The sequence below is a fragment of the Maniola jurtina genome, chromosome 20 (assembly GCF_905333055.1).
Source record: "Maniola jurtina chromosome 20, ilManJurt1.1, whole genome shotgun sequence".
NCBI classification, from domain to species: domain Eukaryota; kingdom Metazoa; phylum Arthropoda; class Insecta; order Lepidoptera; family Nymphalidae; genus Maniola; species Maniola jurtina.
The window spans coordinates 8,345,453-8,369,207 of record NC_060048.1 but is presented as its reverse complement, the minus strand read 5'-3'; the positions used below and the strand labels follow the sequence as shown (position 1 = coordinate 8,369,207).

Sequence of the window (23,755 nt, the reverse complement as noted above, 5' to 3'; positions counted from 1 at the left end):
TAAAATTGTAACATCCGTATATTATACCACCCACATTTGCAAATAAAGAATATTATTGTATAGTATTGTATTTTATTATCTGTTTAGAAGTTTACCATAGACAAAAACTAAAAGTATGATAATTTGACAATGTTGACATTGACATTTGATAAACAGCACCCTCGGCCTCGTCCCTTTTTGCTTTTAAAAATTAAATATTATTGAAAAATCATCTATTAAACTATGCAGAAATATGAAAAACTGGAAAAAATTGGAGAAGGAACTTATGGCACAGTTTTTAAAGCGAAAAATAAAGAAACTCACGAAATTGTGGCACTCAAACGTGTAAGATTAGACGACGATGATGAAGGAGTCCCGTCCTCGGCATTACGCGAAATATGTCTCCTCAAGGAATTAAAGCATAAGAATATAGTGCGGTTATACGACGTGCTACACAGTGAGAAGAAACTGACTTTAGTATTTGAACATTGTGATCAAGATTTGAAAAAATATTTCGATAGCCTTAACGGTGAGATAGATTTGGATGTGGTAAAGTCATTTATGTACCAACTTCTGCGAGGTCTCGCTTTCTGTCATAGTCATAACGTGCTTCATCGCGACTTGAAGCCTCAAAATCTGTTAATCAATAAAAATGGAGAACTAAAGTTGGCTGACTTTGGTCTGGCTAGAGCATTTGGTATTCCTGTAAAGTGCTACTCGGCAGAGGTGGTTACTCTGTGGTATAGGCCTCCCGACGTGTTATTTGGAGCTAAATTATATACAACAAGCATTGATATGTGGTCTGCTGGTTGTATCTTTGCTGAGTTGGCTAATTCTGGAAGGCCTTTGTTCCCTGGATCTGATGTTGATGATCAGCTTAAAAGGATTTTCAAATTACTTGGTATGTTGATTTCAAATATTTACTGGATGTCACACAAGTTTTTTACTACCAAAATATATGAGAGCATTTTCCTTTGACTGAGTAGCAGCATTTACTACTAAAGGCTCCCTCTGCTTTTGTAATTACTTACTCAAGATGATATGTGTATTGTATGTGACTATTTACACACCAAATACTCAATTCCAAGTTTTAGGGCCTGTACATACTGTTATTATATAGAGACTATAGGCGAAGGATCAAAATGGATCTTTCAAGAACTACATATCATAATGCACATGATGGACAAGTAGTACATTGAAGCACCATAGTAAAATACAAGAGATTTTTGTCCTCTGCAGACAATAATCCCTCATCTAGATTAGTATTCAAGTTTAAAAAAATGTTTTACCTTTTTACAGGAACACCAAATGAAGATACTTGGCCTGGTGTAACACAGCTCCCTGACTACAAACCCCTACCAGTATACCAACCAAGCTTAGGACTAGCTCAAGTAGTTCCACGGCTGCCAGCACGAGGACGGGACCTCCTTTCCCGTCTCCTTACATGTAATCCAGCTCTTAGAATGCCTGCGGATGATGCAATGGCCCATGCTTACTTTCACGACTTAAACCCGTCTGTCAAGAATGACAGATGTTAACAATCAATACACCCTTACCGGTGTACCTCAGAACTTTTATTTAGTGTTAAGAATCAAGACAATGACGAGGTACAACAGTGTTGTGATGAAGAGACATAAGTGCTCACAGTCACATTGACCTGCAGGTGTGAAACACCAGTGTTTTAGACCTGTGAGTTACATAAACAAAAACTAAGTGATTATTACAATCCATATTTATTTTGTTTGCTGTTTTAAATTTTAGTCCTATTATTTTATTGTTTATATCAAAATATTTATTTAGAGTTACAGCAATAGGAATTTTATTGTGATAGTTTACTGAATATGGTAGATAATATCATTAACAATTGATATGGAATTAATCAAAAGTATTGATAGTCATGTTTATCTTGAAAATTTTTGTAGTGATTTTAATAAAATGTAGTAGTTAAAACATTCACATGATGTTAAATGTTTATTTAGCATAAGCTATATCTACTATGACTTCTGTTGGCCAGATGTTCTATTCTGTACTAATGTGACATAATCATAATTTTTAAGTTAAAGAGACAACGTTCTCAAAAGAATGATTCATATTCGTACCGTGCTGGGGTATCCCAGTGTAACATCTTTTAGTTCATAAAATAGTATGCTAAGATCTTTGGCTAATTACTGGACTTGTAACAACTACTAAATTTATATATGTGCCTACCTACAATCAGCAAATAAATGATTGCAATTGACTGTGCCCAGTGTGAATCATCCTTAACATACAAAAGCCAAAATATTGAAAACAACTACTGCCATACTTTTCACTAATTTCCTAAACCTTTAAGACCTTATTTTTTATTATAGTTATCTATAATAGCATTTATGTTACATCTTGTTAGCTAGTGTTTTATTATTTGTAGAATACCTTATGATTTGCTCCGAATTATAATAATAATGTGATCTCATATTCTCAGTCATAAGTGTGTGCTAAGCCTACAATTATTATAAGTAATTCTATAATGAAATCCAACTAGGATTTTTAGAAAATAAATGACTGTAGTAGCTGTAAACTTTTTATAGATTAATCTCAATAAAATGTTTTTTTTTTTAAATCATGTTGTTAATAATATAATTTATTAGAAAATATTATAAAATATACATTTTCTGATTACACCTGTAAGTTTAACTCAGCTTACATGGTTAAATTACGACTTTATAAACACTTATCAGTACATTTTTATTAGCGAATTTGTTGTAAATTAATTACATAAGCAACTCAGGTGAACCAAAGCTTACAGGAGTAATCACAGCCTAATGTCAAACAATGGCACTTCACATTCTTGTGGCTTGTTGAATGAAGTTAAGTCCAAAATTCCATACATTTTGAATAGTCACAGACAAAATATAATCAGGGGATAATTTTTGCCATAGTATATTGGATGGGATGAAGTGTTCCAAATGAGTACACATACAGGCACAAGAAACACAGAAGTGGAAATGTGCATCTTAAGACGTAGCCATGTAAGAACTGGTAACTTGCCATTTTAATTAAAATAAACAGTAAGCAGACATTGTCCTGATGAAAATAAATATCAGGAATATGCTAAAATGAAGAATATTTACAGCATTATTTATTTACAATTACTTATAGTAACAACTAATTTATTTACAAATTACATAGTTTACATTTATAGCATTTCCATTTCAGCTCTTTTCCGTTTTCGATGGTTTGCAACCATATTGGCTGTTGTTAATGGACATTCACCTTTCTTGAGCCAGCCTGATAATGCCGACTCTGTGACCACAGCTGCAGCTGTCCGATCTCTTTCACTTGCTGATAAGGGTTGAAATGAACTAATGGAGTCGGTGGACACACTTGCCGATAAGATCATTCGAAATCTTTGTCTAAATGTCTGAAATGTAAGGATTTCATATTGACAAAATATTCTTTTAATATTAAAAACATATTAACATGTATAATATAGTACCTATATCAAGTGGTATTGGTTTAGTACCTATATATAACAGGTAACTCATTATTATTACCTTAATCTTTGAATTGCTATAAATTGTTTTGGGTTTTAAATTAGGTTTACTCTACCCAGTCCTTTAAGATGGGGAAAAAATTGTTAGGTAAGTACATACTTACATTTACCAATGTTGTTGCAACTTCCCCTTTAATATCATGCTTGGCGATATAACATCCAAATTCGTAAAAATGCTGTCCTAATTTTTGCATGTCAACAGTACAAGCATCTGCATTTAGTATCTCTCTGTACGTTTCTTTGTATATTTTTGGTAAATCCACGCTCACTATCGGTGGTCGTTTAATATACAAATATTCTGCTAGCCATAAAGGTATTTCGACGTTGGTACCAGCTTTTAAATCATCATCAACAGCCGAAGGATCCAAGAAACCTTAGAAATATTAAAATACAATTTAAAATCATAACCATTAGCAATGTTATTGTTACCTTTCTTAATAAAACACAAACCCATTTTAGGTAAATCGTGTAAGAATTTGCAAGGAACTTTTTCATTAGTAACTAAAATATCCGATATTGATAAGTAATTCGAATTAGCCATGGTTTTTATTAACAAAATTTTTATGAAAAAGTTAAAACCTTCTACCGCCAACGAAAGTTCATTTTATATACCCACAGACCAATAACATATGTTTTATGTTATATACCTATTACCTACCTACCTAAGTCCTAAACTGGACTTCGTCTGTGATGGCGTTTGCTGGCGCGCGTGCTGTGCTTGTTTAGAGTGTTTTTTTTTGTTAAGAGTGGCTGGTTTTTGTGTTAGTTGGTGTTTTTTGGTGGTGGAACTGACTGGGAAGCGCTCTAAAGGGGCGCCGCGCGTATGTCGGCGGACGCCGGCACAGACGGAGTCCATGCTTGTATAAATTCAATAACTTGAAAATATCACAAACTTGACATTGGCTAATCAGAGTAAAGCCAGATTTAAAGAAAAAAAAAAAGAAGTCCTAAACTAATGTTTCAAAAGCCATAGAACTAGGACCTAATCAAAGATGATATTTGACAGTTAAACCATATAACGTCAGACCAACAACTAAACGAAGTCGAAATATTTGTCTATGGTGATGGTATGGCATTCTAACTAGTCAAAGAGCTAGAACCTATAAAACTGTAAAACTTCTACCTAAATCATAGATTATCCTCTATGAGGATATATGTAGCACATAGATACGTTCTGTTCTTTTCTCAATGCTTTTCAAAGAATTACAGCTCTGAGTTCTAGCTTTTTGATGTACGCCTTATATGGCCTTGACCTACAGAGCATAGAAAATACACAGCAATACTAACAAAGGCAGAGGTGAACGAACAGAGGTGCCTACAGAGTACTTTTGCCTTGACCTTTCTGACCTAAGTCGAAAATTCCAGGGCCTTAAAATAATACGCTTATTCTATTATAATGAATAATTAACGATAGGCTTCTTCGAGGGTTCATACCATGATTATTTTCGTGATGGGTTTTCGTGGTCCCACTGGTTTGTATAGGGCATACCACCATGCCTAACAAAATGCTGGTATCCGTAGTTCAACTAGTGGCACCACGGGACTGTCACCATTACCTATTTTATTATTTAAGAGGTCATTAAGCACCTCCATCAATGATGAATTTCAGTTTTTATAAAAAAACTATTAAAATGACTATAACATAAATAAGTATCAATCAATATCAAACCTTATAAATTTTATTGGTTCATAAAATATAACTTATTTATCTTGTGAAACGCAATGCTCATAGACTAAATTAACAAGTTCCCTCTTTTTAAGCCCAGTTAAACCAGTGAGGCCTTTAATTTGCTTGAATCTCAATATTTGCCTCAATTGTGCAACTGAATAATCATTTAGTTTTTTACTCTTCAGTCGGAGGTCCAAAAGATCTTCATCTATATCCTCTACTTTTTGTTTCTTTCCACCATTTGATGCCTGTTTTTCTGCAGTTCTCTTCAGAGACATATCACCAAATGGGCCAAATAACTCTTCAAACAAATCATCTCTAATATTCTCGAACCTCTCCGGGTTGGGTATTGTTGTATCAACAAATGGATCATTATCTTCCTCATCTAAAGCAATTGCTTCTAAGGCTCTGTATTTGGACTGTAACTTAGGATCCTCAAACATATCTGGTTTATACTCTACTGTCAATTCATTCAGTATATCTTTCATCAGTGATTTATGTGCTTGTTCTATACATACAACTGAAGATTCTACATTATCTTCATCTTCATTAATGTTGACATCTCTGACACTTTCAACAAAGGGAATGTGGATGATATCAAAACCAACATCCACATCTAAATTTAATGGCCTTACACAAGGAGACAGTGCAACAACAACCGGTTTAGCATTCACTCTTGTGCATAGAATACAAATAGCAACCATTTCCATGTCTGCACAGGCTTTATGCAATGCCTTGCATGCAACAGTTGATCCTTCTATGGTTTTTTCATTAGGAAACAAGAAGTGTCCCATTTTTAAATACCACTTTTCCTTGCAAATAATTCTAGCAGGTTTGAAACCGAGGAGTTTCATCATGGGAGGGCCAAAAGGATTCTTGATAGTCTTCATTTCTTTATCTGTGAATTCTATCCTCTCACCTCCAAACTCTTGGTAATACAGTAATTCTGACTTAATCAATGGCACTTCTTTGGGTTGACTATTGTCTTCATCAATTTCAGTGGCATCAATGCTAACTTTTACTGTTTTTGTCACACTAGTAACAACCGCATTACTTTCTCTATCTAAATAAACATTTTTTTTGTTGTTTTGACCGGGTCTTTTGAGTAAGTTATAAATACCAACTCCAATATTAAAATCCTTACAAATTTCGAAATTTAGTTTTGCAACAGCTGAATGTCGATGTGATTCTTGATGCATGAGTTTTTCAATCTCGATTGGACTTGATATTGGCTTTGGCACAACATAATCCATTCCCCTATTGGCTATTTTCAAAAACTTCTCATAGAATGTATCAATTACATACTGTTGATCGGATATATTTATTACTCTTATATCTATGTTGGAATCAATAAGATCACTGGCTCTGTTAAGTGTCGGTTTCTGATCCAGTACAACAGGTGCAATATCAAATCGAGTAAGCATTATTACACTCCGAGATGACAATTGTTTCTTACAATTAAGAAACATTTTACTAGAATGCCACAAGACATCTGACAACTTGAACTCTTTAGCCTCGGTAAAAGAAGTTTTGGTCATATTTTTAAATTTCTTAAAATCCTCTAAGGTCGGCACAGACAAGGGGATTATTTCCGTAACAGGTTTTACATCAAACTTAGAGGTAGAAGACTCTTCAGACCCATACAAGCATACTGCAATGTGGTGTGAACTCGATGATCTCATGTGTTGTTTTAACAAACGACATGTTGCAATTTGAGCAATCTCAAAGATGTTGTGTTTAGAGTTTTCAAATACATTAATTAGAATCACTATACCCGGCACTCCTCTCCAGGACGGTTGATAATCATTTTCGTCGTCGGAATCCATTATTTATGTAGATTTGATAGTATTACAATGTATTTTTACTTCATTTTCTACTCCAGAAAATTTTGTTTTCGGGTTTCTGACTTTCTGTAAAGTGTAATGATTTTTTTTTTTTGAACTGGGCCAAAGAAAAAGAATATACTACTCTCTTACGAGAGAACTGGGCGCTGGACTGGCTTCTTCACAGTGTTGCCAGCTCTTTACAACCGTTTGTCGCTACGTCATCATGCATTGAAAAAGTTATGTCGCTAGAAGTCGCTGGAATAAATAGAAAACCAATACAAAAAAATCTAACCTAGCTACCACAACCTCCACTAATCCAACCAATAGGAACCGCATTAGGGTGTCAACAACAATTCTAAAACCCACGGCAAGACACATCGTGTCTGCTGAAAACTGCCCTGCCTCTGACAAGAGCCAGACTCAGAGTACATTGAATAAACAGATGAATAGTATAGTGACTCGATAGTCGCTACGCACAGCGCGTCCAATTTTATAGTCCAACAACGACGGCGGGGAGGATGATGTAATCGATCTATGTATAAGCAAAGAGTTTACAACTAAAATGTCGCACTACCGACTAGTCAACCTCATTCTGAGGAGGTACAAGTTATCTGTAAAATCGTGCTCATGGGTAAAAAAAATATTCAAAAACACTTTTCAAAAATCGCTTGTTTTTCGTTGCTATAAGTTAAAAAAAGTCACTATGTCTTTGAAATGTCATCAATTCTAGCGACTAAGTTGCTAAGTTTGCAACACTGCTTTTTCAACCACAGACCAGTTTTTTGACTTTGCGAGAAAGTTTCGAAATTCATTTTTTATTTTTTCTAACTGGCTTTACGGCTCTGAGTTCTAGTCTTTTGGAGCCTTTACAACTTTCACGTTAATTTTTTCGGCTTTACGGCTCTGGATTCTAGGCTTTTAGAACCTCGAGAGCACCTACCTAATTATATCTAAGCTACATCTAAGTAGGTACCCTATTAATACAACATAATTGTTAAATACTTTAAGAATTATTATTACTGAACATCCATGACTATTAGGTACTTCGTGCCATGATCAAATTGATTAAACATACAGACTTACCGGACTTACCATTGGGTGCACGTGCATGTACAACAAAGACAATATAGGTGTATTTAAATGTTATTTAAATATTGGGGTCGGCCGGATCGTTGAGGCCAAAGGTTCTAAAACTTTTTGAGCCTTGATAATTATAACTAACTAAGCGAATGTAGAGAAAGAAATTAATCACACTAATATTATAAAGGCGAAAGTTTGTATGTGTGTGTGTGTGTGTGTGTGTGTGTGTGTGTGTGTATGTTTGTTACTCCTTCACGCAAAAACTACCGGACAGATTTGGCTGAAATTTAGAATGGAGATAGATAATATCTTGGATTAGCACATAGGCTACTTTTTATCCCGGAAAATCAAAGAGTTCCCACGGGATTTCGAAAAACCTAAATCCACGCGGGCGAAGTCGCGGGCATCGGCTAGTTCAATATATATATAGCTTTTTCGGAATCCCGTGGGAACTCTTTGATTTTCCGGGATAAAAAGTAGCCTATGTGCTAATCCAAGATATTATCTATCTCCATTCTAAATTTCAGCCAAATCTGTCCGGTAGTTTTTGCGTGAAGGAGTAACAAACATACACACACACACACACACACACACACACACACACATACAAACTTTCGCCTTTATAATATTAGTGTGATGTACCTACCTACCGTATCGCGTATTTACGTACCTACTATATAAGATTGTTAGCCAGATGAGTTCAAGCAGTAAATGGCTAGTTTTGTTGGCAGTGGACAAGACAACCATTCAACGAAGGGTGTAATTAGTGTATCAGGGGGCATCGGGTGGGCGGACGCACTTGCGCAGTGCAGCCGCCGAGCCGGGCCTGCGCGACCCGTCATTCGTTCTCGGGTCCACGTCGCGGTGCCATTGCCGTGACTCCGGTTCCGGATTCTAGTGACTGCGAAAGCTCAGCGGCAACCCGAGCCGTTTCTGACGTGGCGCCCGGGCGCGACGCATTTGTACCAGTAGCACGCGTGCGCGAGCGAGCGCGTGCGCGGCGCTCTCTGCGCGCGACGACGAGCCGCGAGCATGCAAGGAGCACGGCGCTGCCACGCGTAGCGAGCCAGGCCGTGCGCGCCATCGCCATCATGGGCTGCGCCTCGTCTGCTGAGGAGCGCGCCGCTCTTGCGCGCAGCAAACAGATCGAGAAGAACCTTAAAGAGGATGGCATCCAAGCTGCCAAGGATATTAAGCTGCTGCTCCTTGGTAATGAGGCCTTCCTCTATCTCTTTCTTGATTATGCGCGCGCACTACGCGCAAGTCTCGCGGCCTCTATGCTCTATCGACTGGCTGTTCGAGCTTCCAAAAGCCGGCTTCCGGCGTATTTGTGTTGCCGGATGGCTTGTTGCTTCATGATTTATTATCTTTAAGCCATTATCTATGTTAATCAGTTTTAAAACATGATCGACACTTATTTTTAGGTTTGAATGCTATAAATCCAATATCTAAGCACTCTTGCTTGACCTATCACGAAAATATAAAACCACTAACTGAGGAGAAGTGCCCAGTTTCAAATAATGCTCATAAGAATATTATGTACCTACGTACGTATGTATTATGTAATTTTTAGTAAAGCGTCACTTAAGAACGTTATACATCGTCACTTTTACCACATCTGACCTATCTTGAAAAAACCCCACCCTAGAGAAATACCTACCTAATTAGTGATTCGATAATATGTTTATGTTGTAACTAGTGATTAAGTAAATTGACAACCTAAAACTACAATGGTGCCCATGTTGAATAAATATTTTGAGTTTAATAAACTTGCTAAGTAGGTATTACTTGCACTCGCTAAAAACTACCTGTAACTTCTTTGGGGTACTGCCAACTAGCACTGATTTGGGGAAGTAGACTATATAGATAAGACAGTATCATTAACATAATAATTTGAATAAGGTAATAAGTATAAATCGTAATTTTTGAACAAGTGTTCATACCAGACGGGTTCTTATGAATGACAACAAATTAATGATATCGAAATATCATGATAAATTGGTAAGTCGTTAATACTTTCCATGAGGCACTCTATGCATTGGACCATGATTAGCAGATGTGCGCTACCTAGAAAATACTTTCGAAATAGTCAATTAACGCTGAAGATAAATACATTTTAAAACTTCAGAGCGTCCTAGTTTCGTATCTATTTGAAAAAGCAGACAAATTTCGTAGGTACACTTGTTTGCGTGACATGCATGCACAGTAGCACCACGGCACAGGCTATGTAAATATACGAGTAGATGCCTATTGACGGGGTGTTTAACTAGTTTCGCACTTATAAATAAAAGGACTCCTAGAGAGTTCTTCAAAATATGGCGGTCCTCAGTCGTTCGCTGATTTTTTGCCAAGTTGCCAAGTAATCACGGCAATTTGACAAGTAATCTGTCTAGTTACAGCTGAGCGTGAAAAATAGCGGCAAATTTTTAAAAAACCTAGCTCGTGTATTCCCGTGTATAACTAGGAAGTAGCAATAAACGCCTACTTATTTTACACTAGCTGATACCCGCGACTTCGTTCGCGTGGATGTAGGTTTTTAAAATTCCCGTGGAAACTCTTTGATTTTCCGGGATAAAAAGTAGCCTATGTGCTAATCCAGGGTATAATCTATCTCCATTCTAAATTTCAGCCCAATCCGTCCAGTAGTTTTTGCATGAAGGAGTAACAAACATACACACACACACACACACACACACACACACATACAAACTTTCTCCTTTATAATATTAGTGTGATTAATTGGCCTTTCTCTGATGATTGACTGTAATTATACATATGCTGATTGCTTATCATAATTATTTATGCATTATTTCTGTTTTCTGACAGTATAGAGGTTGAAAGCAAAAAAAATATTATCAACAAACAATTTATTAAATCAATCTTGTATCTAACCGGTGCTTTGTTTAGACCTAACGTTAGATAGACTCTACCCAGATGAAGAATACTTTACTACCATGTATAATAACTACACAATACACATATGTAAATAGGTTCTAGAAATTTGAAACAAGGTAGGTACCCATCTATGCATTTTTAAATTATTTCACTTACCATAATGAAATTTTTCAGAATTTATTTTTTACTTATTTTAAAAATAAATAATCACACTAATATTATAAAGGCGAAAGTTTGTATGTGTGTGTGTGTGTGTGTGTGTGTGTGTGTGTGTGTGTGTGTGTGTATGTTTGTTACTCCTTTACGCAAAAACTACTGGACGGATTTGGCTGAAATTTGGAATCAAGATAGATAATATCCTGGATTAGCACATAGGCTACTTTTTATCCCGGAAAATCAAAGAGTTCCCACGGGATTCCGAAAAAGCTAAATCCACGCGGGCGAAGTCGCGGGCATCGGCTAGTCTTTTATATGTTGGCTTATGGCTAGCAAAAAAGAATGCTTGAATAGCCTTTCCAATCCAATCCATCATTCGTATGCCTTCACGGCTGGACATAGGCCTTCACCAATTAATTTTTTTTTATAAGAAAAGTTTGAGAATCAATGGAAATTTAAATGAAATAAAATATTGAATAATTATTATTTATGTAAGTTTATATGTAGAATTTGTAAGTAGCAATAAGCAGACGTAAGTATCATTCGCTACAGTAGCCTACAAGTCTTCGGCGTCATTTTTCTCCGGCTACTTTTATAAAATGAAATTATTCAAAACTAATACCTAAAAATTATTTTGTTCAAAAATCAAAATAACGATAAATATAAAGAACACCAATAGAGTACGGTGTATTTTTCCCATTTTTGTTCTCTTTCGGGTGTGAATATGGCTTCACGCATGTGTGAGCGAGCTGGAACGAAACACGCCGAATACGCCCGAACGTCAGTCGAGCGGGGCGCGGTCGCCGTCAGTCGTCACGGAGTGGAGCTGGTGCTTGTCATCCGGCCGCCATTATCTCATACAATTTCATAAAATCAATTAAAGTTTTCGCTGTCTTTACGCGTTCGAGTGTCGTGTGTATTACGGATTCGTGAAAGTTGCGAGGTTCAGACCATCCACACAAGTGTTCTGTTTCGGGCTGCAACAGTGATCAGTGATACGGTTAGGTTACTGTGTTGAGTGGTAACGTCGTGTAGGGTGGCTCCGGTTACTGTTAGGCCGGGGCGCAGGACGCGGCCGGAGCGTATGCAGAGGGAGCGGTGAGAGCGCGCCCGGCTCGGGAGTCGGGGCGGACGGCGGCGAGGGCACGGGGACAGCTGCCGACATGGGGTGCACTCAGTCGGCCGAAGAGCGCGCAGCGGCTGCCCGAAGCCGACAGATCGAGAGGAACTTGAAAGAGGATGGCATCCAGGCGTCGAAGGATATAAAGTTATTGCTGCTAGGTATAGTTTGTCGTTCACAAAACTCGCCGGGCCTTACGGCCGCACCCATGTATTGAATGCATAGTAACGTTCGTTACTCGCTCATTGTGGTTTGCCAAAACGTTCCAAATAAATAAATTCCGTCATGCAAAAAACAATAAATCGATAAACGTTTATATACAATCGGGTCAGAAACACGTAGGAACTCCTAATTAGCTTTCTCTTTAGCTAATCAGTATGCTAGTATGCATTATTATTGTTCCGCATTTGAAGAAAGTGTTTATTTGCGAATAATTAGAAAATTAGCAATTCAAAGTTCTGTACCTGCTTCTATTTGTATTTTGTAACAATTTTTCAAAGTATACTAGGTATTGCTTAAAATGGACTGAACTTAGCAGGCTAAAAATTCAAACTGAAACTTTTAGGTATGTCCAATATATTTTAGCAATAACAGAATTCAGTAAACTTCCTCCTAAAAAATATTTAAAGAATTCCCATAAAAATAAATCAATGATGCTAACTAAGAATGTTTGATGATAATCTTAAAATACTAAGTTTACTATACTTCATACAAAAATGAACCTTAAAAAAGCCATATCAAGTGGGATGAAAGATGAGAAATCACACTTCACACTAACACACTAATATTATAAAGCTGAAAGAAGAAATCAATGAGTTCCCACAGGATCTTTAAAAACAACAACAAAAAACAAAACACAAACAAAAAATTTTTTTTTAAAACAGGTTCCTTTGGAACGAAGTCGCGGGCATCTGCTAATTCTGTATAATTACTTAGTATAAGTAATTATAATAAGCTTACAGAAAAAAATCACTATTCCTATTAATTATAAATGCAAATTATGTGTGTTTCTTAGTTGATTTGGATTTTTTTCATTGGTATAGTTAAAGGTCTGGACTCTGGAGAGTGGCATAGGCTGATTTTTGTTCCGGAAAATTAAAGAGTTCCCATAGGATTTCTAAAAATCGATATTAATCCACGCAGATGAAGTCACGAGTATCAGCTAGTTTACTATATTTCAGTTTATTAAAAGGTATAGTTTTCGTTTTGAACTTTGTCTTATTAATAATAGGTAAGTAGGTATATCTATAAGTTTGTGTTGATGCTTATTAACTATTCAATCACTTCCTGCTTAAGGTGGAAAAGCCAATAACTTCTTTTAAAATTAACATAATATTCTGTAATGTTTGTGGAAGTGCTAACTTGCTTAGTCATACAAAGTTAATTATTTCATGACTCATTCTGTTATGGATTTTATTTTCCCCATGTGAATATATGAATCAATTTTATTTATTTATGTATGTAAGCTTATTTAGTTCAGTACTTAGAAGTAGTAAGTTTTTAGTTTATATTTAAGTAGGGAGGTATACTTTTATTTATTAAAATATATTTTCTACTAGGCAAAGAATTTCCCATTCTTTCTTTCATTTCTTTTTAGTGTCATGTGGGGCCATACTGTGAATCAATGCCATATTATAAATTATTATTATTATTATTATTATATTATTGTAATTAACTTTTGAGTCTTCAAAAAGTTACTTCCCTAAGCTTTTATGGAAAGCAAGTTGTAAAAAACCGGTCAAGTGTGAGTAGGACTCGCACACGAAAGGTTCAGTATCATTGTACAAGATATATGTATCTAACACTTTTATGTAGAACTCTACAAGTAAATAACGGTCTGCGCTATCTATACGTGATTTAGTGAATTAAACTTTTCATGAACACATTTTAATTTTTTTTTGGGTGATAAAACCACAAATTCTTGAATGTCTGTTAACTATTTTATGCCCGTGACTTCATCCGCATGGACTACCAAACAAACTCCTATTTTGCCTTTTGGATAGATCAGGTAGTCAGTCAATCAGTCCCCTTTTCCTTATATTACTATATAAGGAATCCTTATATTATTACATATTTCTGTATATTATTTAGATTCTTGAACCTAGTATCACTAACATCTGATATGTAATAAGTAATAACGTAAAACTTATAAGTCAAAATCTCATTTTCTTGATTTTATCATGTACTGAAGGGTTAGGGAACCCAGTTGAAACCTTATTCACTGAGTCAAGTCATAATTATGAGGGTGGGCTCTTAATCTGGAGAAAATTACCGCATTAATATCTAGAGCTAACTCCTTTCATAGTAATTAATGGAAAAGGGTCACAAGCTTCAGCAATGATGAATATGAGAGATGCAGAGAGAGTGTTATATTATTTACTCACTAGATGATACCCGCAGCTTCGCCCGCGTGGATTGGTCAAATCCCCTGCAGCATTAGGATTGAGGAGTTGGAATCCAAATTTTTTATGGAACAACGTCACAAAGTTCCTCAATCGATAAAAAAATATTTATGCAAATTGGTTCAGAAATCTCGGAGATATACATCATTGCATAGCCTATGTTGCTTACTCTCCTTGTAATCCTCTACTTGTTTGTGAAAGTCCAGTCAAATTAGGTTCAGCCATTCCGAACATTAGCCAGTTCAAACAGACAGACACTTTAATTTTTATTATTAGTATAGATTTTTAACATGTTTCAGTTAAATAATGGCACTGACTCTGTTGTCTTTCGCTAAACTAAGTTTAGAGTATCTGCATATTTCTTTTTGATATTGTTAACAAGTGTAAATTAAAAATTTATAACACCCCCGACAAAGTATCTGAGTTTTCCAAAACATCATTTTCAAATAAATAATTATGTATCAAGGCAACGTCCATCTTGACAGCTTGACATATTTTGTCAATTGACATAATATTATGAACCTAACGGTTATGTAACCTTCTTTTCTACAAGAAAACTAGAAATGAGCTGATAACTCTTAAACGGCTGCACCAATTTTTTTGGATTATAGTTAAGAACACTCTCGATCAAGCCACCTTTCAAACAAAAAAAAGTAAATTAAAATCGGTTCATTCGTTTAGGCGCTACGATGCCACAGACAGATACACAGATACACAGATACACAGATACACAGATACACAGACACACAGATACACAGATACACAGATACACACGTCAAACTTATAACACCCCTCTTTTTGGGTCGGGGGTTAAAAAAGGATATGAATTTTACATCTAAAGACACTTTTTAGTGCACGATTTAGACAGAATTTTAGTGCACTCTACAAAATGCTTGCAACTGGCAGCTTAAGTCACAAGGTTTTTGACAGCTCTAAATTATAATTAAAACTGTCAAACTGTGTCTGTTTTCATATTGCATTAGTAAGAAGAGGATATGAATACTCTTAAAAGTTAGCTCAGAATCAGTACCAATAAGCAGTTTAACACAATAAAATTATGAGTAACTTTGCGATAAATTATAAGCTGCAGTTGATATGCAGTGTTTGTCTTCCTGCGCCATAACTTTGATTCATTATGATGACACAACACAATGGAATCTCATTTGCTAATTAAAAACTTTGATAATATAACTGAGTTATGCAACACTTTAGCTTTAGGGAATATTTTGCAGAAAATAGTTTCTTTGAACAGATTTATTTAATAACTAGCTGACGCCCGCGACTTCGTCCGCGTTGATTTAGGTATTTCGAAATCCCATGGGAACTCTTTGGTTTTCCGGGATAAAAAGTAGCCTATGTGCTAATCCAGGATATTATCTATCTCCATTCTGAATTTTAGCCAAATCCGTCCAGTAATTTTTGCGTGAAGGAGTAGCAAACATACACACACACACATACAAACTTTCGCCTTTATAATATTAGTGTGATTTACATTTATTAGGAACCTAAATCAAGGTAACTAGTTTCTCAAGTATGTTTGTGAAGCATTTTCAAATAAACTCATTAAGTATGTATGTTAAGTCTTATTGCTGCCTGCGACTTCGTTCGCGTAGGTTTAGTTTTGTAAAATCTTGTGAAAATCTTTGATTTTCTGGTATAAATAGCAGCTTCTATCCATTTCCGGCATGTCAGCTGTTGCTGTACCAAGTGGATGATGCCCGCTTGTCACAATCATCATCATCATCATCCGACAGACAGCCACTGCTGGACATTCTTAGGGACTTCCACACTCCACGGATGTTGTCTGTCCACCTAGTTAGCCAATGCTGCTCTTTCCAGTGCAAAGTTGCTATTCCAGCACCTTGGGACACCAACGTCTATTGGGTTTTCGAATTAGCTGTCCTGCCCATTGCTACTTCAGCTTCGCAATCCGCTGAGTTATGGTGTGGTAACTCTGGTTCTATAGACCTCCTCATTTCTGATTTGATCACTCTAGCCATAGATTTTATTTTATTCAGATACAAGTTAACCCTTGACTGCACTCTCACCTGGTGGTAAGTGATGATGTAGTCTAAGACGGAAGCGGGCTAACCTGGAAGGTGTATGGCAGTTTTTATTAAGCCCATACCCTTTTGGTTTCTACACGGCATCATACAGGAACGCTCAATCGCTTGGCGGCACGACTTTATCGGTAGGATGGTAACTAGCTACGGCCGAAGCCTCTTACAGACCAAACCAGAGATTTAGAAGTTATAAAATTCCAAACTCCAGCCGGGAATCGAACCCGGGACTAATAGGACCACAACACTGTGCCAAGGAGGTCGTCAAAAATCTTATGGGTATCTAATTTTGACGATTGATCTTGAACGGCTGTTGAAACGTGAATGACCCTATCATGTAGCGTTACCAGTGAAATGGCGGCAGGTCGGATGTTACAGACAGGTACTTTATCAGCCGGCTCGAACGCGACCGGCGGCTTTATCGCGATGATAGCACAAAAAGCCCTCCGCCTCATCCGATGATACCGATAACGCGTTCGAAGATTGACGGGTTAATGTTTTATGATACTGTGGTAGTTTTACCAGATTACCCGAGTTAAGTTACGGGTTTCAAGCAATTAAATATCACTTGCTTTAACGGCGAAGGAAAACATCGTGAGGAAGTCTGCATTGTCCATAATGTTCACAATAATTAATGTGTGTGAAGTCTGCCAATCTGTACTTGGCCAGCGTGGGTAGGCTTTTGTCAAACCCTTCTTTCTCATTCTTAGAAGAGACCTGTGCTCAGCCTTACTACCATCGCTTAAAGTAGTAATTTTCATACAAGTTTCCTATGAAATGTCTGATGGAAAGCGAAAAAGATGGAAGCGGGGCTACCTGAAAGGGGTATGGCAGTTTTCATTCAACCAATCTCTCTGGTTTTTGCACGGCATCGTACCGGAACGCTAAATAGCTTAGTGGCACGGCTTAGCCGGTAGGGTAACTAGCCACGGCCGAAGCCTTCCACAAGACCAGACCAGAAATTAATTACTTCTTTAACAGGGCTCTGCCCGTCACTTACTCCATACAATCGTAGTTCTAATTTCATTTGAATATTAAGCAACCAAAGTCCGTGAACTTTTGCAGACATATTCTAGAAACTAATATCTGTGGTGTTTTAGATTTTTCTAAAAATATGTAGTTTCAAAATTACAGGAGCTCAGAGATTTGTATGTGAATTTTTAACACCGCGTAACTTTGAAACCGAATATTTTAACAGAAATCTGGAAAACCACAGGCATAGATATTAGTTTGTAGAATATGTCTGCAAACATGGACTTTGGTTGCTTAATATTCAAATGAAATTGGGACTACGATTGTATGGAGTAAGTGACGGAGAGAGCCCTGTTAAGGTATCTTTACAATTTTTGACGTGGGTGTTGCAAAACTAACACGTCGAATACCGCGATCTGATCCTCGTGACCCCGCTTGCATCTAATTGGTGCGACGAGCGGCGCGAACGGCCGATCTTTGACCCACGATACACATATCACCTAACTACAATGAGAGGACGAGACTTCGCTACTGATTTAATTTTACAATCGCTGCATTATTATCTCAATGTATGAATGACATGAATGAATGTTCGAGTAGGTAACTATTGCGAAAGATGAAGCATCTTTCTCAAGAGATAACAGCTAGTAACTATTGTCTTTAACATCTCATATGTTTCCCCAAATCGTCTGATCGTTGAATTAAACATCTATTTTAATTTCCTTTTATTTACAAGTGTAAATTACAAATTTATATTACCCCCGACAAGTGAAGGTTACGGTAACTAGAAAAGAGCTGATAACTTTCAAACGGCTGAACCGATTTTCTTGGATTATAGCTAAGAACACTCTCGATCAAGCCACCTTTCAAACAAAAAAAACAAAATTAAAATCGTTTTATTAGTTTAGGAGCTACGATGCCACAGATAGATACACACGTCAAACTTATAACACCGCTCTTTTTGGGTCGGGGGTTAAAAACAAGATGCACAGTTAAATGCGTAGTATTTAAAAATTACTTTTCGCCAAATTGGTGGGGACCAGTTTGTCGATTCTTCTTCGACTTAGCGTTTTCCGACCTGGGTGAGGTCCGTTTTCCTACATTTTGCTGCCAACTCTGCCCGGTTTTGAGCATGCTATTTACGCATTTTATCAGCTCTCAGGTTTGCGTTCACGATGTCCAGCCAGATAAATAAGTTAGTTACTTAAGTAGGCATCTATATCTGACTAAAACACGAATACTATTCCTATAATATTGCACCTAAGTTATAAGTATTGTTATTCGCCGTGAATTTCGGTTTTTTAAATCCCGTAAAAACTCTTTGATTTTCCGGGATAAAAAGTAGCCTATGTCGGTTGGGCCGTGAAAACGTAGCAGACAGACAGACACACTTTCGCATTTATAATATTAGTATGGATGGTTAGGTTTCCGAGTCATCAACTATACCTAATAGGGCCTACTTAATTCACTCTTTTTTCCTTAGTTTTTCACATTTTTCATGAAAGTACTTAAATTGATTCGGTGATAGGATAGATAAGATAAAATTATTTGGCTCGACAACAAATAAAACATAAGCGATACATATTGACTTAAATTAGTTATAATAACAAAACATGTACACCTGTTTACCGAACTAGTAAAAACTGTGTCATAAAAACTGTGTCTCGGAAAACAGGGCTAACAGCTCCATGAACACAAACCAATGTAACGAAATATGTGCGTCTAAGTTTATGTTGAGCGTGTGCGCGTGTGCATGCATGCGTGTGTGTGTGTGTGTGCGTGTGTGTGTGTGTGTGTGTGTGTGTGTGTGTGTGTGTGTGTGCGTGCGTGTGTGTGTGTGAATGTGTATATCCAATCCAAAAGTTTATGAGTAAAAGTGGGGTTACACTAGAATATCCAAAAGTCTTTCAGTATCAGAGTAAGCATGCTTCAGATGATGAAAACTCTGAAGAAATTAAAACCACGGCACAGTGCATTGTTAGTTTAATTTCTTCTTCTATTTTTGTATCGCAGCGAGCCATGAATTAAGTGTAAAATGTGTACGGTTTACATTCGTTTGGCAATTAACTCTTTTATATATCAATGCGGGTTTATTACTTATTAGCTTGTGGCCGCGACTTCGTCCGCGTGGATTTAGGTCTTTAAAGATCCCGTGGGAACTGTTTGATTTTCAAGTTGCCTATGTCAATTACAGGGACGTAAGCTACCTCGGTACCAAACTTCATACAAATCGGTTAAGCGGATGGGTCTTTAAGAATCCCGTGGGAACTCTTTGATTTTCCGGGATAAGAAGTAGCCTATGTCCGTCCCCGGGATTTAAGCTGACCCTGTACCAAATTTCGTCAGAATCGGTTAAACTGTTGGGCCGTGAAAAGGTAGCAGACAGACAGACACACACTTTCGCATTTCTAATATTAGTATGGATTAGCTTGTGGTCGGGAGTTTGGCCGCGTGTAGGTATTTAGGATTTTAATAATCCTGTACCTGTGTTTCCAATTGGTTGTCCTTTGTCCGTTTATCCTCTGAGATGTAAGCTGTAGCTTAAGGTGGTTTTCTCAAAAAGAAAAAAGGAACCCTAATAGGTGACAAAGTGATTTCGTTGTCTGTCTGTCTGTACGTCTGTCGTGTCTGTTAAGAAAACCTATAGGGTACTTCCCGTTGACCTAGAATCATGAAATTTGGCAGGTAGCTAGGTCTTGTAGCACAAGTAAAGGATAAAATCCGAAAATCGTGAATTTGTGGGATACATCGCAAAAAAAAAGTATTCATGAACAAATAAATTAGTACTTATTTTCAATTTTCAAAGTAAGATAACTATACCAAGTGGGGTATCATATGAAAGGGTTTCTTTACCTGTACATTCTAAAACAGATTTTTATTTATTTTTATGCGTAATATTTCTTGATTTATCGTGCAAAATGCCGAAAAAAATACCTGAGTACGGAACACTCTGTGCGCGAGTCTGATTCGCACTTGGCCGATTTTCTGACCAAAGGTGGTCGAGCCGAAGCTATAGTTCGGTCTGACGGCTGGCGCTACCAACCTTTTTTTCGGATTTGGATCTTTATTTATTTATTTATTACAGGCAAGCGCTTGACCACAATCATACCTGATGGAAAGTGATGATGTGGCCTAAGATGGAACACGTTTACCTAGAACTAGATGCTGCATATTCGCTCTTGTTTTAAAGATACTCGGATTGTAATTGGTAAAAAACACAACCTTGACTGTTGAATCAATGAGCTTATTCGATTGTTATTAACCAAAACTTTTCTTTCAGGTGCCGGCGAGTCGGGGAAGAGTACGATAGTTAAACAAATGAAGTGAGTACCGATTTACCTTAGTTATTTTTAGCCAAGTTTTTACATAATAAGGTATAACTATAGCGCCATAGTAAAATAGTATTGGCAATTGGCCAATCAAGTCGTCATTTGTCACTGGTGGGTAAATGAACTTCAAACTTGAAGCAGGTATACTAATTATAATGAAATCTTTAGGGTCAAAGCATATTGCCGCTTAGTCGATGCATGTGTTTTTACTTTAAAATGTTACGTAACTAGCATACTGAACTTTATCTCCCGTAATCATGTTGTTATCTGCGAGTAAAGAGAAAATACACCAGAATGCGTTCGTCACCGCTCGGCACCCTGCTGTAACTACGTCAGTATTGTTTTCTGTAGCCCTGGAAGATGACGTTTAGTAGGTATATCATAATGAATTAATGACTAATGAGCTAAAAGACGCTTCTTTCCGTCTCTGCGTCAATGTGCCTAGAAAATATATATATTTTTTTAGATATAGTATTTCATATGTAAACCAATACCAATCGATCAGCGTAAATAATTATTATTTAAGCTGGAATTAAGTAATTTATTCCCACATTATACTTTGCAATACTCTTAACTGATTAAGCGATTAAAATTATCTTCGATTTAAGAGCGCAATACACCACCCGATTGCCAGATAACTGATCGATTTTATCTATAGAGACTTGTCGATAAACTTGCTCGGATTGTATCGATATTGATTTCGGACTCAGTAACGAAATTAAAATGTCTGAGATATAATTAATTACTAACTGCAAACTCTCTTAGATACAACGTTAAAGCTATTTTCATTACTTGCCTACAAGTTTGATTGCAGCCAAGCGCTAGTCTATAAATTAAAAAAAATTGTCCGGGATAAATACTACTTCTATCTACGTCTATCCTTGTACCAAAGGTCAAAATCGGTCAAAAGGATAGACAGACACTCACATTTTCGCATTTATATTATTAGTAGTTATGGATATGGATTTTAAGTCTTCAACCGTAACCACAACAACCACGTCGATACTTTCCCTTACGGAATGTAATATAAAAGAATCTTTAAGCCAAAAATCTAAAAGATATCAGATATTGAAGAATTTTTTGACGTCTGTTAAAAACTCATTGAAGTATTTTTGAAGTCTGTTCAAAAACTACGTTACGATTTCAACTACCATAATAATAATTATGTATCTAGTATTATACCACTATTGACTAGATCAGTGTGTTACGTGTAATACCTAATGTCGACGGTACTTACGGATTTTATAATTACACCTGAATTATTGTAAACTGTGTAAATATTTTTCATAAATAAATATATTATTATTATATTACATAAATTATTTGTATTGTAGTCAATCCGTTCGCAAATATATGATGGCACGTGTATTCAATGACCTCGCGAAGAAAGTATATAAATCAATATCCCTTGTTAACATTGAGTAGTTACCTAGTTATTAGTAAGGACTTTGCACATCAAGCTCGACGCGATTGTAGTTTGCGCTTCCGTGACTCCGAGCTTCGAATAAAATCTACTGTCTATAAAAATCAACATTTTTGTGATTAGACCTGATTACCTGATAGATTTTCATATAAAGCAAGTAATTATGAGGATAATTTTTGGTTATTAGAATTGTTGGTTAGTAGAAAGGGCATTTCAAATCAGTAGTTTAAGTTGGTGATTTAAAGGCACTTGTAAAAGTTTAAACTAATTTCCTTGATCGTGACGTCTTTTGACGCAGGCGCCTTTTCTTATCGTATTGCCGTAAAGAGTTTTATTGAGATGGAATCTGTTTCGCAAGGGCTTTATTCGGAATAAGGCTGTTCCAGACACATAGTACTCGCATGAATATTTTAATGCGAGTATTTTGGTTTAGTCTATTGAGTGATTAAGTGCTGCTTATCAGTCTACGATACCAGCTCAAACTCATCTATCCATCCACCAACCTGTACCCGTCCATTACTGGACCTAGGCCTTTTGTCGAGCTTACGTCTTCCGCCTTTCCCATCCACCTTCTCGCCATTATTATTGTACACGTAAATACGCGATGCGTTTCAGGAAAACGCGGCATGTAGTTGAATTGTACCTACTTCGCGTCAGTACCTACTCTGTGATTAAAAGTTCTATGAGATACTCTTCCAAGATCAATGTTTTCTGCCAATTAATATAATCCGGGTTAAAGATTTAAAAGCATCTTCTATGCAAATGCGTCCCATCTTAGGGCAGGTTATCATTTCACATCATGTGTGATCTTGGTCAAGCGTGTGCCTATAATGATTAAAAAATCTCGCACACGAAGGGTTCTGTACCATCGTATAAGAAAAACACTTGATTTTTTAAGTGTTCATCGCGGCTATTATGTGTTTTTTTTTATAGCGACAATTGAAATACACATTCTGTGAAAGTTTCAACTCTATCTATTACAGTTCACGAGATAAAGCCCGCTGACAGACGGACGGACGGACGGACAGTGGAGGCTTAGTAATAGGGTCCCTTCGGGTACGGGACCCTAAAACGATATCAATAGGACTAGACGGTGTGCTAAAGTCCTAATATAGAGTGACGTAGAACCAGAACAGGACGTCAACGAAAGCTATTAGCAGTTTGTGATGTGGCAATTGTTAAAAACGATAAAAGCTCTGTCGTCATTGAGCCGTTTTAGATTGTCCGTACGTCATTAATTCAGTGACTACGGAACTGCCCGAATACCCGGCTGAGTTTGTTATGGACTCTTCTCAGACTTGGGCGCGTTTAA

At 36.8% G+C, this 23,755-nt stretch overlaps 4 protein-coding genes across 5 annotated transcripts in view; 2 read left to right on the top strand and 2 right to left on the bottom strand.

The window, feature by feature from the left end:
• Positions 1-143: 143 nt before the first annotated feature.
• On the top strand, positions 144-2,571 carry LOC123875968 (cyclin-dependent-like kinase 5). The gene is made up of 2 exons (XM_045922107.1): positions 144-880; positions 1,279-2,571. Exons 1-2 carry the CDS (start codon positions 223-225, stop codon positions 1,515-1,517), a joined length of 897 nt encoding a protein of 298 aa, XP_045778063.1. The 5' UTR covers positions 144-222; the 3' UTR covers positions 1,518-2,571.
• Positions 2,572-3,080: 509 nt separating this feature from the next.
• LOC123875972 (DNA replication complex GINS protein PSF3) lies at positions 3,081-4,121 on the bottom strand. Its single transcript, XM_045922113.1, has 3 exons — positions 3,962-4,121; positions 3,616-3,884; positions 3,081-3,379 (listed from the first exon to the last, which is right to left on the bottom strand). Exons 1-3 carry the CDS (start codon positions 4,050-4,052, stop codon positions 3,155-3,157), a joined length of 585 nt encoding a protein of 194 aa, XP_045778069.1. The 5' UTR covers positions 4,053-4,121; the 3' UTR covers positions 3,081-3,154.
• A 1,053-nt stretch (positions 4,122-5,174) lies between these two features.
• LOC123875958 (X-ray repair cross-complementing protein 6) lies at positions 5,175-7,092 on the bottom strand. The gene has a single exon (XM_045922087.1). It carries the CDS (start codon positions 7,004-7,006, stop codon positions 5,213-5,215), a length of 1,794 nt encoding a protein of 597 aa, XP_045778043.1. The 5' UTR covers positions 7,007-7,092; the 3' UTR covers positions 5,175-5,212.
• A 1,758-nt stretch (positions 7,093-8,850) lies between these two features.
• LOC123875966 (guanine nucleotide-binding protein G(o) subunit alpha) overlaps positions 8,851-23,755 on the top strand; it is a 57,177-nt gene continuing 42,272 nt past the window's right edge. The window contains exons 1-2 of one of the 2 annotated variants that reach the window (XM_045922104.1): positions 8,851-9,295; positions 20,972-21,014. In XM_045922104.1, coding sequence (XP_045778060.1) covers positions 9,178-9,295; positions 20,972-21,014 — 161 coding nt within the window. In that variant the 5' untranslated portion in view covers positions 8,851-9,177. Of the gene's footprint in view, positions 9,296-11,923; positions 12,419-20,971; positions 21,015-23,755 lie in introns of those variants that run through there. The other variant, XM_045922103.1, reaches the window with a different exon arrangement.

Coding starts and splice junctions, on each gene's coding strand:
- LOC123875968 (XM_045922107.1), top strand. CDS start 223: ATGCAGAAATATGAAAAACTGGAAAAAATTGGAGAAGGAACTTATGGC. Junction 881..1,278: donor AAGGATTTTCAAATTACTTG/GTATGTTGATTT, acceptor ACCTTTTTACAG/GAACACCAAATGAAGATACT.
- LOC123875972 (XM_045922113.1), bottom strand. CDS start 4,052: ATGGCTAATTCGAATTACTTATCAATATCGGATATTTTAGTTACTAAT. Junction 3,885..3,961: donor ACACGATTTACCTAAAATGG/GTTTGTGTTTTA, acceptor AATATTTCTAAG/GTTTCTTGGATCCTTCGGCT. Junction 3,380..3,615: donor TTGCAACAACATTGGTAAAT/GTAAGTATGTAC, acceptor CTTACATTTCAG/ACATTTAGACAAAGATTTCG.
- LOC123875958 (XM_045922087.1), bottom strand. CDS start 7,006: ATGGATTCCGACGACGAAAATGATTATCAACCGTCCTGGAGAGGAGTG.